General features: G+C 40.4%; 1 protein-coding gene across 3 annotated transcripts in view; it reads left to right on the top strand.

Moving 5' to 3' along the window:
* LOC124616764 overlaps positions 1-22,371 on the top strand; it is a 443,813-nt gene that overhangs the window by 366,176 nt on the left and 55,266 nt on the right. For all 3 annotated transcript variants that reach the window (XM_047145148.1, XM_047145147.1, XM_047145149.1), the window contains 2 exons: positions 596-5,240; positions 7,693-7,891. In XM_047145148.1, coding sequence (XP_047001104.1) covers positions 596-5,240; positions 7,693-7,891 — 4,844 coding nt within the window. The remainder of the gene's footprint in view (positions 1-595; positions 5,241-7,692; positions 7,892-22,371) is intronic.

A 22,371-nucleotide genomic window follows, 5' to 3' on the forward strand; every position in this document is an offset into this window, starting at 1 on the left:
CATTTATGCAGAAATAACTCCAATTAAACCCCTTAGTGTACTAGCTGTATTAGCTCAAGTTTCCATTCAAATGTGATTTATTCTTTTGCAACTAATGGCAGCAGGTATAATTGACTGGACGCTTTCTTGTTTTGCTTCTGCTGTTTTTTTACCACAGAATATGAAATGAGCCCCTAAAAAGTATCACATTGTGATTTTTGTACTATGAAGAAAAATTTGTCAGGCCATTCATTCTGCTATATGTGAAAATTCTTGTAGCTTTAGGCTCCTTGGATGTGCTTGTTGCATGCAGCAGAGCAGAATCTGTGGCATATGAATAAGCTACCATCTAAATGAGAGATTTCTCTCCAGAATCATGGAGGTTATAATTCTCACTTCTTTCCCCTGTTTAATGTTACACATGTGTATTCCATAATAAAATTTGTTAAAACTCTGATTTCATCTTGAATATGAGGTTGCATCTTAAAATTCACTCCTCTGGCTCTTTTGTGATTGGCTGGTTGTGTGCAGTGCAAAATTTTGCATGGAGTTGCCACTACTAACCTTTATTTGGGCATCAGTTGTGATGCTGATATTTGCTGTAATCTGATTTCAGCCTGTGACTATCGAACCGTGTGCCAAACCACAACCAGCCGCCAGAAGGAAGAAGCGCCCAGCAAGCCAAATTGAGCGGCTTTCAGTCATACAGGAACCAAAGGAGCCAGAGTGTGAAGTGAAAAGTGACTTTAAAACATTGCCACAAACCACCCCATTGTACAAAGTGAGAAAGGAGAGTTATAGACTATACAGTGGATCCCTGAGAAGTCTTAAGTCTTCAAAATCATATAGATCTTTCCGAACATGCAGATCAGGTGACTACAGTGAATATCAGTGGTATGATGCTAAAGATGATTCTGTATATGATTTTCATGATTGCTATAGTAATTTCTATGAGCCAGTTGGAATATTTGATACAAATGAAGAACAATGTACTGCACTGACAAATGTCAGTAAATGTAAATCACCTCTGAACACATCTCAGAATGGTGACCTCATCAAAAGAATGAATTCATCTGAAGAAATTGGCCTAGAGAGTTTCAACACAAATGATCCCTTGGCACACGGCAGCAGAGTTTTGAGCACTGGAAGCATAAGCAAGGAGTCACATTCTTCCATTACTGCTTCTCTGCAGACTTCATCTTCATCACGCAAAGAGAAAGGGACAAGTGGATTCTTTTCCTTTCTTCGGTGGTTCAAGAAAGGCAAAAGTGGAGGAGATGAAGAAGATGATGAAGTTGGGGATTTTGCAGATGGTTTGGTACTGCCATCAATCCCTTCAACTCCAAAACTGATACGGACACAGAGTTCAAGTTGTGGTAGCATTGATACACTTTTTAGCACTGCTACAGTTAACAGTTTTGCTTTTGTTACTCCTGCAGCATATCGACCGTTTGGTTCAGCAAATCCACCAGAAAAGTGGATTGCCATTGGACCTGAAACAGAAACGTACAAAAAACGTGTTCTTAACAGGGACAGATTAAGGGAACAGGAAAAGTATTTAACTCTAAAGAAAAAGTACCAATTGTATGGTAGTGATACAATATTACGAAGTGGTGTGAACACTCCAAATGAAAGCCCTGTCCTTGCTACAAGAAGGCAGAGAGCAACAAATGTGTTGAATGGTGCAAACCATGTCATTCCAATTTCTCCTCCAGGTAGTTTAAATTCACTTGGTAAGAAAAAACGTAGAGCTCCAATTCCTCCCGAGTTTGTGAAGCCACAGTGTAATGACTATAGCCTTCCAAATACATTGGAACACAAGCATAACAAAAATAGTATGGACAATGGTGAAGTGAGTAGTCTCAATCAACCACGTCATAAAAGGAGTGCTAGTGAGTCCTGCAAAGACAGAAGAGCTGGTGCATATTGCCATGTGAGAGGAAAACGAAGAGCTCCACCACCCCCACTGGTAAATAAAAATTCAACAAATGGTATTGCAGATCCTATAGATAAGCACAGTCCACAATTTTCAAGTATCGGTAGAAAGAAGCGACCAGCACCCCCTCCCCCGGCAATAGAACAATCGGGAGAAACGAGCGCAAAGAAAAGCAAGGACAAGGAAATACAGGCAGATGATAAAAAGACAGAGAATAGGTTATCACAAGAGGAAAAGGAAAGGCTAATTGCTAACATTGCAAAACTGAAAGCACATGCAGACAGGAGAAGTATGGGATCACCACCATCTTCTCCTGTAACTGTAAGGTCAGATTTGGGTGCTAAGAATGAACCTGTAGTCTGCAATGATTCTTTAAAACTAGAACGTGGGGTCTTGAAACCTAATAAAGAAATGCCGAAGATAGATTCGGGGTCATCAGATTCGAAAGCTGCACCTGTATCACCTCGTCCGTGGTACAAAAGGAGCTTGGTGTCAAGAGAAAATAGCATAACAGGATTCAAGAAAGATTTTATGAAAAGTCTTGAGAAGAAGAAAGATAAAGATAAAAGTAAGGAGTGTGACTGGATGCCAGAATCTGGTATTCCAAGAATAAACAATGTTGCTATATCTAATGATGGAAGCAGCATTGTAACCAGCAGCAGATTCAATATATTTTCACGGTTAGAAAGAAATGATGAAAAAAAGAAAGAAGCAGAGAAGAGGAAGTCACAAGTTTCAATTCTTGCAAGTATTAGTGAGCTCGATCGAGAGGCTGCAGAGATAGTGCAGAAGGAACATGCACGAGAACAAGCACTTATGGCAGCACATGATGAAAAATTCTACACTCAGCCTGAAGTAAATGCAAACAAATTGGATGTAGTTGTTGAAGAACCCATATCTGAAAATGTGGAGGTTCCTAAACGCAGCTCAGCTAGAGAACTTATTTCTCTTTTCAATGCTATAAGTAATGTGACAAAAGTGACAGTGAATTCATCATTTTTTTCAAAGGATGGTGTCAAACAGTATTCCAAGGAAGTTACAGAAAAACGATTTTCGTTTGCTGGTGAAAGTGTTAAAGCTGATAGTAAAGTGACACCTGAAAACCATGAAGAATTAGAACAGAAACAACAACCCACCAGTAATTCAATAATTTCAGGAGCTACATCAAGCACATCTGTTACAGTACATCAGTCTGTATTTGCTGAGGGTGGTGGCTTTCCAGTAAATATACCCAATGTTCAAGAAGAGATATTACCATTAGCCACTGATGCTGACAATTCCATATTAACTGGTCATCCATCCTCAAAGAGTACAGAAAAATCACATTTCCGCCTTTCGCACAGCAATGGTATTGTAGAGAATAACCAGCCTCAGAGAGCGACACCTGTTTCCTCAAACACCTCCAATAATAGTAATGGTTCTGCTAAACCATCTGAAAACACCACCACTAATAAAACAGCATTACAAATAGCAGGTGATCATAAACCAAGACAGCTTTCAATCTGGGCATGCCCTAGATGTACACTTGAGAATCCTCGTTGGAGGCTTACATGTGATGCTTGTGGTAAATGGAAACCCTCTAATATTGAGGAAAGGCCTACAGGGACCAAGGATTTAAATCTCCAGAAAACTTCAGACAGTGATGAAAGTCCAGCTAAGAGAAATGTTGAAGAGCAAGTGAAAAGTGAGGTTGCTGATACAGTTGTAAATAAGCCTAAAGGTGCTATTGACTGGGAGCAGGAACTAAAACGATATTTTCCACCCAGTGCAAATCAGAATGTTTCTAAGCGAACAGTAAATGGTGAAAGGACAAGTAACTCAGAAAAGCAAAAAGTAGGCAAAGATTCTTTGGGTCTTGATGCTGGAGTAACATCCGTTCAAGCAGTTTCCCAAGCAAACAGTTCACAGACAGTGGTAAAAGATAGTATTTCTACTTCAGGATATGTCAGAGTACTACATGATACCAGCAACATAGAAGCAACTGCCATTGATATTAAAAAGACAGAGAATGATCAGAAACAGACCAGTCAGTTGATTTCAAAGAATGACAGTAGCTCATCTACAGTCAATGGACTTCAGGAAGATCCAGATGTTGATGAAGTAAGAAAGGCGCGAATTGCATTCTTTGGTCAGGCTGGAAGCAATAACAATAGCACCAGTAAATACAATGACTCTCCTTCTGTAGAAGTTTTAAATGAAGAAAACAAGTCTGTAAAAACAGAAAGGATATATACAGGAAAAATAAAAATGCCTGCAGATGAAGCTGAGAAACAGAAGTTGAAGGAAATGTTAAAAGAGATGAAAGATTCTCTCCCAAAACGCCCAAAAGGGACTACCAGTCAGGCTAGTGCAAAGACTTCAGAACCCAGCATTGATATTTTAAAGCAAAACAACAATGTTTTGAATCATGAAAAGGATAATGCAAAACTTGCCGTCGGTCAAGGGGCTATTAAGAAGATTCCACTACAAAGAGGCAGCCATGCCAGCAGAGGAAATAGCTTGTTGACAGAAGAGGGGTCTTCAAAACTGAGTGAAATCAAAACAAGTAAAACACACAGTTCTGAAGTTACTGTAGAAAATATTACAATGAACAAATTCAACAGTTCAAAGCCACTCAAAGTTTCAGCCTCTGTTCAAACAAATTCTGTTATACGGAAAGTTGAACAGACATCTGAACCAGTTAACAGCTACTTACAAAAAAGCTGTGACAGTAATTTGCAAGTAGTCAAGAGAGCTCAGGTAAATGGATCTGTATTGCCAGTAACAGTAGAAGAGATATCTACTGCTGCAGTTAAAGATGGTGTCTTGTTTACATCAGCAAGCAAGCAGTACAATCGCATTGGCAAAGGAACATTTGAGCTAATACATGCAAGAGATTTTGCAAGCATAGAAGCAACAAAAACTGGTAATGAAACTAATATGCCACATGTCTATGCTAACTATCCACCATCTTCTGTTGATTCTATTGCACAGGGAACCACAACTGCTACAAGTGTTGGGGACAAGAACAGCATATCACCTCAACCATTGTCAAGACATTCAGCAACTCCAGACAAAAGTTCAATTGGTTCTAAGGTGACAGACATTCCAGTGCATCATAATCAGCAAAATCAGAAGCAGCCTTCGAGTGGTAATCAGCCTCTTCCATCAACATCTGGCCTGAAGTCACCTAAGTCCAAATCTCCTCGCCATGTAGTGAAGGACCACAGTAGGGCAGCATCAGAAGCAAGTACCAGGTCTGCAGATAGTAGCAGTGGGGACAACAGTGAAATAGAGCGTCTCACAGCACAGCTAACTTTACCCAAAGGACTGGCTGATTTCAAAGGTAATCATTGGCCCAATTGTCAGTAATTTATAATACATCCCACAGAAACTACTTATGTGATTAACTATTCCGATGTCATGTGTGCTCAGCTTTTGTACTAGGTAGATATTGCATGATCAGTAATGTGTAATTTGCATCTTTAATATATATTATGTGGGGATAGATCATTACTTAGCAAAACAAAAAGAGAAGAAGCATGGAGGAGCTCACTGCTGCTTAGAAAGGGTGATAAATTGCTTAGCTTTTGGATCAACACACACAGAGAGAGAGAGAGACTACTGTTCTCTCTCTCTGTCCAGGTGTATGTGCATTTCGATTAGCACTGTAGAAGTGCTTTGTCTTTCTACCAAACAATTTGTTATCCCTTTGATGTGCTTATCCACTGCACCTTCAGTCTTTACAAGTCTTCACAACATAAAATACAGTTTGTATTGTGTTCCTAGTGACTAGTTATTTAAGTAATTTAGCAAAGAATCATATATACAATAAACATTAGAGACGACGTACAAAGTAGAATATTCATAATGCATATTTATTTTTGTTGTTTGGTTTCTAGAAACCTGTCAGACTGTAAAAGCAATAATCAATTAAATATGCCTTTAGTTTAGCCTTAAAACTACTGAGTTTACTTACTGATTTAATATGGTTAGGCAGATTATTGTAAATTTTGATCCCAATATGCAGAGTGCCTTTTTGGCACAATGTTTGTTCTCACCTGATCCATATGAAGATTAAATTTTTGTATTGTATTGTATGCATGTATATCTTCATTTTTAATAAGATATCTGGGTGTCTATCAATATATTTTTTTTATGAAAACTGACGATTTGTATATAAAAGTGCAAGGAAGAGGAAGAATTGACATTTTTTGAATATGGGTCTGCTTGATTTCCTTTTGTTTACCCCTTCAATAATTCTTAATATTCTCTTTTGCATCCTGAAAAGTTTAATATTTGTTGTTGTGTTGCCCCAGAAGATTAATTCCTAATTGGTCAAGCTTCTTCAGTAAGGGATTATGGCCAATGATGTTGAAAGCTTTGGATAAAACAAGACATATACCTACCACAAACTCCCTCTCATCTATTTTAGCATAGATTTCATTAAGAAATTCATATGTTGCACACTCAGTTGAATAGCCTTTCCTGAAACCATGCTGTGAGGAAGAGAGAATTTTATGTTTATTTAGGAAATCAGACAATCTCTTATTAAAAAAAAAAAAATTTCTACAATTTTTGAGAATACAGGCAGTAGGGCCTATAATTTGAAATTTCTTCTGGGTTTCCTGTTTTGAGCAGTAGTTTCAGTTTTGCCATTTTTAAGCATGAAGGGAAGGTTCCCGATGCCAGTGAGCTGTTGCACAACTGTGTCGGGGGGTCAGCTAAAGCAAGACAGCATTTTTTAATAATTGCATCTGGTATTCCATTAATTCCACATGAGTATTCTGTTTTCAAGGCTTTCATAACAGATAAGATTTCTTCTGTATTGGTGGGTTAGAGGGACACTGATGTAGACACATTTCTTATGCTACTGGATGATGGAGGTGATATTTTGTTCTTTTCTTCCAGTCCACTCACTAACTGTTCACTTATGTCTGCAAAATTTTTGTTGGAAGTCTATGAAATTTTTGATGGGCAAGACATCATTTATCCTTTTTAACATAAGTTTATATTTTAATGTTGTTTGGTTTCACCTGCTATTTGATTTTTGATAACTACCCATATAGCTTTAGATTTGTTCTTTGAATTTTCAATGAGTTTGGTTACCAGTGATCTATCCTGATAAACATATTATAGCCCGTCCTGTATTTTACATCAGTGTTGTTTACATCTTATAAATGATGATAACTTAAATAATTTGTGTTATTTAAAAGTAATATCAAAAATTATTTTCATTTTTGTTTATTAATAGAAAGATTCCTTAATATTCATAATTTTTCCTCACATGTACTAAATTATGTATCAAAAATTGTGTAGATTTCGATAATTGGATTTATGTGTTTTTTTCTGTTTGTAATTAGATCGTAGGAGTACTCTGTTTCAACATAGTTAAATAGAAATTGGTAAATATCAAGTATAATAACTGACAGAAGTGTAACTGCCTAACACAGTGCTAAATTAAAGAAACATGGTCAAAGAGAAAATAAGTACACTGTACACTTTTAGCGACTAAAACCAAATAATGATAATATGAGATACTGTACTGCATCCAGTCATAATTCACACAATGGTATGTGCTTTAGTAGCTATTGCACATTGCCCTTTGGTGTAAAATCCAGTAACGTCTCCTTAGTACATTTTCTGAGTCCTGTGTTTTGCCATTACAAGAACCACTCTCCTTTTCCTTGGTAGTTACATTCTTACTGTAAAAATGACTAGAAAGGTTGCCACATCAGTTTCATAATTGTTTTGCTAGTGTGACAAACTGTAATGAGTATTACTGGTATCTTGAACAGCTGACCTGCAGGCATCTCCTCCAGAGCATAACATGAACACTTTAGCAGTAAACCGCCTGTTGCGTCGTCTGGAAGCTGCAATAGCGGGCGGGCAGCATCACCAAGCAGCTGGGCTCGCTAGAGATCTGGCCCGACTCAAAATCAGCTGCTCTGTAACCCGACAGCGACATGCCTTAGACAAGAGTCCTTCGTCAATCATGTAAGCATTTCTGCAATGTTTGTCAGTTGTTTTAACAACTTATCACAGAACATATGCTCCATTGAATTGTAGCAAAAATGAAGAAGAACAGTTTTCATGTTATTTAAATATTACTTATAGCTCTAAAAATACAGGCATTTAACATTACTTGGTTGAATCTGAGGATTAATGTTGTTTCTTTGTGTAACTGTTCTGTGGAGTTGATTACTGTCAGTGTGCTAATCTTGTAGTATCATCCTTGTGTTTGTGATTACTATGATGAAAGAGGTAGTGCCAAAAGACGTGGAACGTTTCATCATCAGTAGTGGCATGTATACTGGTTTTGAATGACAGGGCAAGAGGGCTTGGCACATTGCCCCAGAACCTCATGGATGGAAGCTGGATGTCTACCCTTTCTTCTCCTTTCTGTCCAAATTTCAAAAATGAAAAAAAAAAGTTTCCTCATCTGGATTTATTTGGATTAAGTGCCAGAACCCTATTAAAAGTTAGCTGCTTTGGCCACAAAATCATTGTACCATTTGTAAGCTTTTTCACCACTGCTGATAGTGGGGGATGCAGGGAATGGAGGAAGCAAGCTCCGTGTAGTTAATTAGCAGTTGTGAGGAGAAGAGCCCCACCTTCCACAAATAGTGCAGCAACTGTGGCTGTGCTTTGTGGTGTGATGTGGGATAAGAATGAGACCTGCAGGAAACTGACAAATATCATTCACCTATAAATGCATTGTTAGCTGCAACAGGCAGAAGATGTGCTTTGTAGGTGCTGCATAATTTAGCAATTTTGATTGAGATAAACTCACACTACAGTGTTCTCCTTCTGCATGCCAGTGTAGAACTGTACACAGAAACAGCTAAGTGAAAAAACTATGCAGTACACCCTTTTATTTATATATAAAAGCCGACTTTGGGATTTTGCTTTTTGTGAGACTGTGTGTATTTGTATTTGAAGTTCTAGATTCACATATTTTACTGTTCATGTCACTTCTGCATAATGGTTCATTGATTGCATCAATACCTATTTGTATTGTGAAATTTCAAACATTCACGAGTGTTGCGAAAAGCTCTTACTGTCATCCGCAGGCTAACATATGTTAGAATGTGTTTTTATCATCAGTTGTGTAGACTTGAATTTAATTGGGCTCTTTTAAAATTTTTGAGAACAGTAGGCCTGTGGTTTTTCAAAACAATCATTATCTAATTTCACTGTTTATTTAAGTGAGAAATAGGTTATTTTTGACAATTTTTGGACACTAACAAAACTTGTTGGTACGAGTGTTTTGGGTATGTAACCTATTTCGTAGCAAATCAGCGTTTTTGGCTCAGAGCAACTGCTAAAGAATACATCACTACTGAATTTCAATGTATGTCAATGCAAATAAATGTGAGTTTTCGAGAATTTTCAAAAGCTACCATTGTCCTTTGCATAATACAGGGTGTTACAAAAAGGTACGGCCAAACTTTCAGGAAACATTCCTCATACACAAATAAAGAAAAGATGTTATGTGGACATGTGTCCGGAAACGCTTAATTTCTATGTTAGAGCTCATTTTAGTTTTGTCAGTAAGTTCTTCCACCTACGCTCAATGGAGCATGTTATGATTTCATACAGGATACTCTACCTGTGCTGCTAGAACATGTGCCTTTACAATTACGACACAACATGTGGTTCATGCACAATGGAGCTCCTGCACGTTTCAGTCGAAGTGTTTGTACGCTTCTCAACACCAGATTCGGTGACTGTTGGGTTGGTAGAGGCGGAGCAATTCCATGGCCTCCATGCTCTCCTGACCTCAAACTCTCTTGACTTTCATTTATGGGGGCATTTGAAAGCTCTTGTCTACGCAATCCCGGCACCAAATGTAGAGACTCTTCGTGCTCGTGTATTGTGGATGGCTGTGATACAATACGCCATTCTCCAGGGCTGCATCAGCGCCTCAGGGATTCCATGCGACGGAGGGTGGATGCATGTATCCTTGCTAACGGAGGACATTTTGAACATTTCCTGTAACAAAGTGTTTGAAGTCACTCTGGTACGTTCTGTTGCTGTGTGTTTCCATTCCATGATTAATGTGATTTGAAGAGAAGTAATAAAATGAGCTCTAACATGGAAAGTAAGCATTTCCGGACACATGTCCACATAACATATTTTCTTTCTTTGTGTGTGAGGAATGTTGCCTGAAAGTTTGGCTGTACCTTTTTGTAACACCCTGTATACAAGTAATCTGTAGTAAATTGGCATTCGTGATTTAGTTACTGTAGCAGATATTCTAACTAATGTATTGTGTTACATCTAGTTTTCCCTTAAAAAGGGTTATCCCTACATATTACACAGCTCTACAAAATAATTTTTTTTTTTTCGTTGCCAGGGAAGTTTGAACGAAAATGGGATATTGTTATGATACTCATTCCGAGTATATTTGTACTTTTTCCAAATTGGCTCTGGTTTTTGAGATATAGGTTATTTGTGGAAATGAGAGTTTCATGTGGATAATATCGACTGCAGGGTCCATATATGATGTAATGTATTTGCTACCTGTTTTTTAATTAGTGATATTGTACTATCTTTATTAAACAATTGTGCTCAGGGAGTGCATCTGTGTGGTTGAGGATTACATCATGCAAACATCACACTGTCAGCATGTGTTCAGTCCTGTTGTGCGGTGCGTGTGTTGAAGATATTGAGGGTTGTGCAGATTTGAATTCGGCGGTACTCGACATTCTTTTGTTGGCCGAGGTAATCCCCGCAACAGCCGATAGGTAGCGTTCAGTGTAAACATGAAAAATGGCGATGGTAGAAAGTCACACACATGTGCAGTGCAGCTTCAAGGAGATAGAACCTTTTCATCGTGACGTAGCAAATAAGAGGTGAGTATTCATTTCACACAAAACAATTAATGATGTTTGTTGGATGTGATTGACATGCAAATACAAGAAAGTTCTGCATAATATGTAGTATTTGTGCAATTTTGTTTTAGGAAACCATGAGTTCTTCACGCCGTCTTTGCGTGAACCATCCAGATGAGTTCTGCTACATTTGTGGTGAATACGTTCTTCAAAAGAACGGGAAGAATATCACTCCTTTTGTGAAGGAAGCGTATCTGGCATATTTCGGAATTAAACTTGGAGATCAAGACAAGGCGTGGGCACCCCATAAAGTTTGTAAATGCTGTGTGGAGTGCTTACGGCAGTGGACAAAACGAAAAAGGAAAAGCTTAAACTTCGGAGTGCCTATGGTATGGCGAGAGCAGAAGAACCATACAGATGATTGCTATTTTTGCATTGTTAATGTGAAAGGTTTTAATAGGTTCAAAAAACGAAAGTGGGAATATCCCGATTTGGAGTCAGCAAGAAGACCGGTTGCACAGCAACGATGTTCCTGTACCAACCTTCACAACATTACCCACGCTAACATCATCAGATGACGATGTGCACGGCGAGGAATGTACAAGTAGTGGTTCGGAATACGAAGGACGTGAGACACAACCCCAGCAGTTCGACCAGAAGGAGCTCAGTGACTTGATACGAGAACTCAATCTTTCAAAGCAAGCATCAGAACTCTTAGCATCCAGGCTTAAGGAAAAGAACTGTCTTCATCCAAGTGTTAAAATAACAGCTTACCGGACGAGAGAAGAAAACCTTCTTCCATACTTCAACCAAGAAGAGGTTATAGTGTATTGCAGCAATATACCTGGACTTTTACTTGAATTGGGGCTGCCGGAATATAGACCAGAGGACTGGCGTCTCTTCATAGACAGTTCCACTAGAAGTTTAAAATGTGTTCTCCTACACAATGGCAATCGTTACGCATCTATTCCAATTGCCCACTCAACAAAACTTTGTGAAGCATATGCTAACATCAAGATGGTTCTGCAGAAAATTCAGTATATGCAGCACCAGTGGTTGATTTGTGTTGATTTGAAAATGGTGAACTTCTTGCTTGGACAACAAAGTGGATACACAAAGCACCCATGTTTTATCTGCATGTGGGATAGTAGGGCAAAGCACGAACATTGGAAGCAGAAAACATGGCCTCCAAGGGAACATATGGCTGTTGGTGAAGCAAACATCATTAATGAACCTATGGTTAGTAGGGACAAGATTGTTCTTCCACCATTACATATTAAGTTAGGACTAATGAAGCAATTCACCAAAGCTTTAGACAGAAATGGTAATTGCTTCACATACATCTGCAATACGTTCCCTGGACTCAGTAGTGAAAAACTTAAGGCAGGAATATTTGATGGTCCTCAAATTCGCAGGCTCATCAACGATACCAATTTTACAAGTGTCATGACTGTCACTGAAGCATCGGCCTGGAACAGTTTTGTCGCTGTTGTAAAATGTTTTTTGGGCAACCATAAAGCTCCCAATTACGATGAACTGGTCAAAAACATGCTCACTAACTTTCAAAACTTAGGAGCTAACATGAGCATAAAATTGCACTTCCTTCACAGCCACTTGGATCGATTTCCTCGTAATCTAGGTGATTTCAGTGAGGAACAAGGAGAGCGGTTCCATCAAGATATGAAAGGAATAGAGGAAAGATATAAAGGAAGATGGGACAGGCATATGATGGCAGATTATTGCTGGAATCTGCAACGTGACTGTTCTGAAGAGACCTATAAAAGGAAAGCGTGCAGGAAGCGGTTCGTCATGGACGGAAAATGATATACTTATAGAGAAACTTTTCAATTATGTTTTATACGTGGACAAATGCCTATCAGGTTTTCATAGAAGCTATTTATAAAGATTATTTTCTTTTTTCATTGTAGTTTGTAGCACTCGAGTTCAGTATTAGCAATTTTTTTCTAATTTTTTGAATAAATCATGCATTATCTCAAAAACTAGAGCCAAACTGCATAAATGGTTGCTATATTCGTCCTCAGCACCACTAACCCATCCTAAAGCCACTCAAATATCCTTGGCAAGAAAATGAGTGTTGACCAGTGTTATCTGCATTTATCACAAATTGACTCTGTTTTCAATTTGCTAACATCTATAATTAAGCTCAAAAAGGTTTTAGGAAACTAGTAACTATTACCAAAGGTTTTTGTGCCGCCTGAATAGAAATTTCGTTTTGTGTATGTGCTTCAATTTGTATAGGGATCAGCAACTTTTTAGCTCAACAAATCAAAAGATAATCAGCAGGCTTAATTTAAAGTTATTTGTTCACTGCCCTGTTATACACTGCACCAGCCAGTATGCAGCCCCACTGTGAATGCTGTTCTCCAACACAGGACGAGTTGGTTGATGTTCGCAACCAACAGCTATAAACTGCCCTGACTACTGTCAAACGATTGGCAGCTGCTGTGAATCAGTGTGTTGGAACAGCTTCTAAGAGTTGTGTACCTGTGATACGATTACCAGAGATATCTCAATTACTATCCTTTCCTGTGGATCCTGTCTCCTCTGCTGAAAGTACAGGATATATCATTTCTCATCCACTTGATTGTGAGTGGCATGTCAATGCTAGATCTAGGCATCTTATACAGGGTGGATGGGGTCCAGGGAGGACTCAAGGTGCTGCGCCAATCCCTCTAACCAACAAGTTTGAGGTGCTGTCTTTCACTGAAACTGAAACTGAGCCAGTTAGACCCATTTCACCTCTTTTGGAGAAACCTGTTCTGTCTGGTGTCAAGAGGAGCGAGGCAAATGCAAAAGGGTGGGGGGTCTATTAATCACCATCAGTTAAAAGGTATGGCGAATGATGGTACCCCTTTGGGAAATGGCAGCGGAAGTGTGTACACCCAAGTGTCTCATTCAACATGCTGAAGAGGCTACTCTAGCAGCCATTGAGGGAACATGGTGCAGATAGCAACAGATTGCAGCACACATTGGAAAAATTGATGCCTGTCGTCTGGACTCCGAGATCATACTTGGTTGTTCCAGAGACTGGCAGAGAAGGTTGAGAAGACCAGCCTTGTGCATGGAGTTTCAACACAGCTCACAATTTGCAGCATTGTCCCCAGAACCGATTGTGGTCCTTTGGTTTGAGTGTAGTGGAAGGACTGAACCAGAGACTTTGAAGATTCTGTGACAAGCTAGGCTGTGACTTCCTGGACTTGGGCCGTAGGATGGAGAACTGTAGGGTCCTCCTAAATAGGTCAAGTGTACATTACACATTAGAGGCTGCTACTCAGGTAGCTGACTGTGTCTGGGGTGCACACAAGGATTTTTTAGATTAAGCAACTCTCCATTCAATCCAGATAACAATAGCTGTAGGAAACCCAGAAGTATCAGTGTAAGATCAAAAGAAATGTTTCCCACCTGTGAGAGTATTAAAATCCTTATAGTTAACTGCCAAAACATTTGCAACAAAGTCCCAGAGTTTGAAGCACTCCTGAAAAGCATTGAAGCTCACATAACACTAAGTACAGAAAGCCGGTTGAAACCTGAAATTGATAGCAGTGAGATTTTTTGGGGAAAATTTAAGTGTATATCCAAAGGACAGACAAATGTGAAATGGAGGTGGTGTAGTTGTCAAGATAGACAAGAAACTCAAATCCACCGAGATAGAAATTGACGTTGCATGTGAGATTGTTTGGGCAAGACCCAGTGTCAGGAATGGGTGTAAAATAATAAATGAATCCTTCTGTCACCCACCAGACTCCTCTCCAGATGTAACCGAAAACTTTAGAGAAAACCTCAGTTCACCTGTATGCAAGTTTCCCAATCATACTTTAATGTTCACTTGAAACTTTAGTCATCCAACAATTAATTGAGAAAATACAGTATTGTTAGTGGTAGATGTGATAAGACATCCCATAAAGCATTACTAAATGCCTTCTCTGAAAACTACATAGAACAGATAGTTAGGAACACCAATCATGAAGAAAGTAGATTGGCTCTAATGGCAACAAATAGAACTATCCTCTTTGGGGATGTATGCATCAAAACTGGTATCAGTGACTATGGTGTGGTTGTGGCAACAATGATTACCAAAGTACGAAGGACAACTAAAACAAGCAGAAAGAGATATATGTTCAGTAACCTGGGTAAAAAATCAGTAGTGTAGTATCTCTATGAGGACCTTGAAACTTTCAGCACAGGGCAGGAGCATCTGCAGAAACTATGGCTCAAGTTTAAAAGAATAGTTGACTGTGCACTGGATAGACATGTACCCAGTAGAACAGTTCGTAAAGCAAGGACCCTCCATAGCATACAGTCACTGTAAAGAAACCCATTACTCTCCTGACAGCCAAACATGTTTCATTCAGCATCTCTCTATCTATTGCGCAAAACTTTGTTTTACACCTATTATGCAGTAATCTCTGTGTCTTTAAAAGTTTCCTACAGCTACTGTTATCTGGATTGAACAGAGAGTTGCCTAATCTAAAAAAATCCTTGTGTGCTCCCCAGACACAGTCAGCTACCCGAGTAGCAGCCTCTAATATGCAACAAATCAGCATGTTGCTGTTGTTGTCTGGAAGATTAGCAACATGTGGGATGAGTGTGGATTGTTGTTTGGCTTGCTGACACTTGTGCCTGTCATGACAGATGATGCCTGAACTATGGCCACCCATGGGACACAAGAGTGTTGCAGGTTGCTGTCTTGAAGGAGGGATGCAGCACGAACTGTGAGAGGGTTTTAGTTTTTGGGTGGAAGTCAGAGTTGGATATTAGCTGCACAGCTATCCTATTATGCCTTTAAAATAGATTTGAGATCTTGTCTATTACTGAAAGTACCAGCATGGACACCTCATATGTAGAGGCTGGGACCAATCTCTCAGAAAGGGGAGGAAAGCACAGAGGGTGGATTAGCTGATCTTTGGGGTGCTCCAGTGTTCGACAGGTGATGGAGCCCTGTAGCAAATAGCACAAAGGTCAGGAAGGAAGGCCAGTGCCCACTCATTATGCTTACCAGGACCGTCTTGTCCATGGAGCTGTTTGCAAATGATGCTATTGTACACTGCCAGTCATTAAAATTGCAGCACCAGGAAGGATATAAATTTAAAAAAAATTATGTGTTGCTTATACAGTATAGTGGAAAGGAATGTGATTAAATTTGTAGATGTTTTTGAGGTTTACAGGATGTAAAATTTTTATGCAAAAGTTTCATGGTCTCCTCTTTGGTATTAGTGACTTAGTGGCATATGAGCAGTAGCTCAGCACTATCGCTAAACAGTTTTTTTTTTTTATCTTTGACGAGATGACAGTCGACAGTTAAGTTTTATCTTTGACAAGGATCATGTTTGCTTATCATGTGTAACTCCTGCCATGCCCCCTTTTCTACAGTATATATGTCATTCTCAGATGTCTGGCCCATTAGTCCACAAGACTCAATGGAGGAGCAACAGTCTTGAAGATGCCCAATGCAGTTCTGGATGAAATGTTAGGAACAGAAGACTTTCATGGACCTCAACCTTATACCCTGAAAAATTTACCAGCAGAATTATTTATTATTCTCAAAACTTCCACACGTGGATACATCCATCATGATGCTGTAACTAAAAAAAAGACATTGTGACACCATTGTGTTCACTATTGTTGTTGGGTGCACCATTGTACTAAGTTCCTTCATGATGTGGGATGTGGCCTTCCAGAAGCCATTGACTCCATATTGCCTTGACAATTGTGGGACACTGACCAATGTGCTGCCCGCAGTGGGGCTGAGCCCTCGCCTGTGGTTGATTGGGAGGTCGTTCCAAGGGGTGGCAGGCAGTGAAAGATGTCCCCGGAGGCTGATCAGAATGCCTCCCCAGTGCGTCTGACAAACAGGTTTCAGGTACTGTCTCTGGCTGAGCCAGATGCAGCTGCCTGCCCTGTTTCAGAGGATGATTCTCAGCCTTCAAGGTCTGGGCAATCGCAGAGGGTGGGCTTATTGGTAGTTGGGCACTCCAATGTTAGGCGCCTAATGGGGGCCCTTAGGGATATGGCGGCTAAGGAGGGGAAGAAATCCAGTGTGCACTCCGTGTGCATTCCGGGTGGAGTCATTCCTGATGTGGAAAGGGTCCTTCCAGATGCCATGAAGAACACAGGGTGCAGTCAGCTGCAGGTGGTGGCACATGTCGACACTAATGATGTGTGTCGCTTTGGATCTGAGGAAATTCTCTCTGGATTCCAGCGGCTATCTGATTTGGTGAAGGCTGCCGGTCTTGCTTACGAGATGAAGGCAGAGCTCACCATCTGCAGCATCGGTGACAGAACCGACTGCAGACCTTTGGTGCAGAGCCGGGTGGAGGGTCTGAATCAGAGGCTCAGATGCTTTTGCGACCGTGTTGGCTGCAGGTTCCTTGACTTGCACCATAGGGTGGTGGGGTTTCGGGTTCCGCTGAATAGCTCAGGAGTTCACTACACTCAGCTGGTGGCCACACGGGTAGCGGAGGCTGTGTGGCATGGACTGGGTGGTTTTTTAGGTTAGAAGGCCTCGGGAAAGTGCTTGGGATGCAATCTCAAAGGGTGCATGGCAAATACAGGACATGCTTGGATCAAGGAAGAGTCGGAATTGTAGTTGTAAATTGTTGTAGTTTTGCTGGGAAAGTCCCTGACCTTCAAGCGCTAATAGAAAGCACAGAAGCTGAAATCGTTATAAGTACAGAAAGCTGGCTAAAGCCTGAAATAAGTTCTGCAGAAATTTTTACGAAGTCTCAGATGTTGTTCAAGAAAGATAGATTAGGCAGAATTGGTGGTGGAGTGTTTGTGTCAGTCAGTAGTGGTTTATCTTGTAGTGAAGTCGAAGTAGATACTCCGTGCGAATTGGTATGAGTGGAGGTTATACTTAATAGCCTAACTAAGTTAATAATTGGCTCCTTCTACCGACCCCCAGACTCCGATGATATAGTTGCTGAACAGTTCAGAGAAAATTTGGGTCTCGTAACAAATCAATACCCCACTCATACGGTTATAGTTGGTGGGGACTTCAACCTTCCCTCGATATGTTGGCAAAAATACCTGTTCAAAACCGGTGGTAGGCAGAAAATATTTTCTGAGATTGTCCTAAATGCTTTCCCCGAAAATTATTTCGAGCAGTTAGTCCACAAACCCATGCGAATTGTAAATGGTTGCGAAAACACACTTGACCTCTTAGCCACAAACAATCCAGAGCTAATAGAGAGCATCATGACTGATAAGGGATTAGTGATCACAGGGTCGTTGTAGCTAGCCTCAATACTGTTCCTTCCAAATCCATTAGAAACAAACACAAAATAATTTTATTTAGAAAAGCAGATAAAGTGTCACTAGAAGCCTTCCTAAGAGACAATCTCCATTCCTTCCGAACTGACTATGCAAATGTAGACTAAATGTGGTTCAAATTCAAAGATATAGTAGCAAGAGCAAATGAGAGATTCATACCTCATAAATTGGTAAGAGATGGAACTGATTCCCCATGGTACACAAAACAGGTCCAAATGCTGGTGCAGAGGCAATGGAAAAGCATGCGAAGTTCAGAAGAACGCGAAATCCCGAAGATTGGCTAAAATTTACAGATGCGCGAAATTTGGCACGGACTTCAATGTGAGATGCCTTTAATAGGTTCCACAATGAAAGATTGTCTCGAAATTTGGTAGAAAATCAGAAGAAAATCTGGTCGTATGTAAAGTACACAAGCAGCAAGACGCAGTCAATACTTTCGCTGCGCAGTGCCGATGGTACTGTTACCGACGACTGTGCCGCTAAAGTAGAGTTATTGAACGCAGTTTTCTGAAATTTTTTCACCAGGGAAGATGAATGGAATATTCCAGAATTTGAAACATGAACAGCTGCTAGCATGAGTTTCTTAGAAGTAGATACCATAGTGGTTGCGAAGCAACTCAAATCGCTTGATACGGGCAAGTCTTCAGGTCCAGATTGTATACCGATTAGATTCCTTTCAGATTACGCTGATACAATTGCTCCCTACTTAGCAATCATATACAACCCCTCGCTCACCGATAGATCTGTACCTACAGATTGGAAAATTGCGCAGGTCGCACCAGTGTTTAAGAAGGGTAGTAGGAGTAATCCATCGAACTACAGACCTATATCATTGACGTCGGATTGCAGTAGGGTTTTGGAGCATATACTGTATTCAAACATTATGAATCACCTCAAAGGGAACGATCTATTGATACGTAATCAGCATGGTTTCAGGAAACATCGTTCTTGTGCAACACAGCTAGCTCTTTATTCGCACGAAGTAATGGCTGCTATCGACAGGAGATCTCAAGTTGATTCCGTATTTCTAGATTTCCGGAAAGCTTTTGACACCATTCCTCACAAGTGACTTTTAATCAAGCTGTGAGCCTATGGGGTATCGTCTCAGTTGTGCGACTGGATTTGTGATTTCCTGTCAGGAAGGTCGCAGTTCGTAGTAATAGACGGCAACTCATCGAGTAAAACTGAAGTGATATCAGGTGTTCCCCAGGGAAGCGTCCTGGGACCTCTGCTGTTCCTGATCTATATGAATGACCTGGGTGACAATCTGAGCAGTTCTCTTAGGTTGTTTGCAGATGATGCTGTAATTTACCGTCTAGTAAGGTCATCCGAAGACCAGTATCAGTTGCAAAGCGATTTAGAAAAGATTGCTGTATGGTGTGGCAGGTGGCAGTTGACGCTAAATAATGAAAAGAGTGAGGTGATCCACATGAGTTCCAAAAAAAATCTGTTGGAATTCGATTACTCGATAAATAGTACAATTCTCAAGGCTGTCAATTCAATTAAGTACCTGGGTGTTAAAATTACGAACAACTTCAGTTGAAAAGACCACATATATAATATTGTGGGGAAGACGAGCCAAAGGTTGCGTTTCATTGGCAGGACACTTAGAAGATGCAACAAGTCCACTAAAGAGACAGCTTACACTACACTCGTTTGTCCTCTGTTAGAATATTGCTGCGCGGTGTGGGATCCTTACTAGATGGGATTGACGGAGGACATCGAAAGGGTGCAAAAAAGGGCAGCTCATTTTGTATTATCATGTAATAGGGGAGAGAGTGTGGGATGGAAGTCATTAAGGCAAAGACGTTTTTCGTCGCGGCGAGATCTATTTACGAAATTTCAGTCACCAACTTTCTCTTCCAAATGCGAAAATATTTTGTTGAGCCCAAACTACATAGGTAGGTATGATCATCAAAATAAAATAAGAGAAATCAGAGCTCGAACAGAAAGGTTTAGGTGTTTGTTTTTCCCGCACGCTTTTCGGGAGTGGAATGGTAGAGAGATAGTATGATTGTGGTTCGAAGAACCCTCTGCCAAGCACTTAAATGTGGGTTGTGGAGTAATCATGTAGATGTAGAATATCGTGGACTGATAAACTACATCTCGACAGGCTATGATACTCCTTCTTAAATAAGGAATAACATGATGTTCTCAGAAACAATCTATTTTAAACGCAATTTCAGAATGAGAAATCCAGTGCAAATCTTTCCTCATATACAGAATGTAAATGCCATTTCTCCTACCAGCACTGTGAAGTTGCACTGAAATGCTAATCATTTGCATTAGCCAAGCACATAATGTGCTTCCTGCCAGTTTTATAATTTGATGTATTTTGAGTTCTGTCTTCATGGTAGTGCAATTTTAATGGCAAACAGTGTGCTCAACCTGCCGGCAGTGTTTGTAGAGAAATTGCAGTGCTAGAAAATTTTAGGGAAATGGGAAAATGTGTGGAGGATCTGCACTTTATGCAAGAATTGATAGTTGACTCCCAACATAAATGTAGTGTATTACATATAAATAGATGGAAATACCCATTACTGTTTGATTATATGATTTCTTGCCAATCCTTGAAATAGTAATGGGAGTTAAGCATATGGAGCAATTTAAAGTGCAGTTACCACATGAAACTAATCATAAGATAGACAGGAGTTGAACTGAGCTTCATTGAAAAAATTAGTCCACCCACAAAGAGGTAGCTTACAAAACACTCACTCAGTCAGTACTCGAGTGTTGCTCATGTAGAGGAAATTGGCATGGCATGGCATTTACTGAGTACAAAAAATATGGAGACACTCATACAATGGCTGTGAGAACAAGAGAGGTATTATGCATCATAGTGTGGTTTAATGCTAAAATTCCCAGAGCATACATTCTTAGAAGAGTCAGACAACACAGTGCTTTCTGCCACATGTATCACAAAAAGACTATGAAGGTAAAATTAGAGTTGTTTAAGCTTATACAAAGACTTATACACACATCACAAAAGGTTTTGTATCATCTCAGTTTTGAGAGTTCCGGAATCTGTACAGAAAATTGGAATAGAGATCAACATAAACATCGTTTCCACTCTTTTTATTGCTCATGAAAACCACACATTGCATGTTGTACCACCATACAGCAAGACCTTCAGAGGTAGTGGTCCAGATTTCTGTACACACTGGTACCTTTAATACCCAGTAGCACGTCCTCTTGCACTGATGCATTGATACAAGTTCATCAAGGCACGTCCAGAATGCCCCGATTCGGCTTAGATCCTTCAGAGTGATTGCTGGGCCACATCGTCCATAAGCAGTCCTTTCCAATCTGTCCCAGGCATGTTTGATAGGGTTCATGTCTGGAGAATAGGCTGGCCACTCTAGTTGAGTGATGTCATCATCCTAAAGGAAGTCATTACAAGATGTGCGCTATGGGGGTGCGAATTGCCGTCCATGAAGACGAATGCCTCGCCAATATGCTGCCGATATGGTTGCACTATTGGTCGGAGGATGGCATTCACGTGTTGTACAGCCATTATGGTGCCTTCCATGACCACCAGCAGCGTATGTCGGCCCCACATAATGCCACCAACAAACGGCAGGGAACCTCCACCTTGCTGCGCTTGCTGGACAGTGTGTCTAAGGTGTTCAGCCCAATCGCGTTGCCTCCAAACACGTCTCTGACGATTGTCTGGTTGAAGGCATATGCGACACTCATTAGTGAAGATAACATGATGCCAATCCTGAGCGGTCCATTTGGCGTGTTGTTGGACCCATCTGTACCATGCTGCATGGTGTTGTGGTTGCAAAGATGGACCTCGCCATGGATGACAGGAGTGAAGTTGTGCATTATGCAGCCTATTGCACACAGTTTGAGTCATAACATGACATCCTATGGCTGCACAAAAAGCATTATTCAACATGGTGGCGTTGCTGTCAGGGTTCCTCCAAGCCATAATCCATAGGTAACAGTCATCCACTGCAGCAGTAGCCCTTGGGCAGCCTGAGCAAGAAATGTCATCAACAGTTCCTGTCCCTCTGTATCTCCTCCATGTCCGAACAACATCACTTTGGTTCACTCTGAGGTGCATGGACACTTCCCTTATTGAGAGCCCTTCCTGACACAAAGTAACAATGCGGATGTGATTGAATGACGGTATTGACCGTCCAGGCAGGGTTGAACTACAGACAACAAGAGCTGTGTACTTCCTTCCTGGTGGAATGACCGAAATTGATCGAGTGTCGGACCCCATCCATCTAATAGGTGCTGCTTTTGCATGGATGTTTACATCGTTGGGTGGGTTTAGTGACTTCTCTGAACAGTCAAAGGGACTGTGTCTGTGATACAATATCCACAGTCAACGTCTCTCTT

Source organism: Schistocerca americana, chromosome 5 (assembly GCF_021461395.2).
Source record: "Schistocerca americana isolate TAMUIC-IGC-003095 chromosome 5, iqSchAmer2.1, whole genome shotgun sequence".
Taxonomy (NCBI): Eukaryota; Metazoa; Arthropoda; class Insecta; order Orthoptera; family Acrididae; genus Schistocerca; species Schistocerca americana.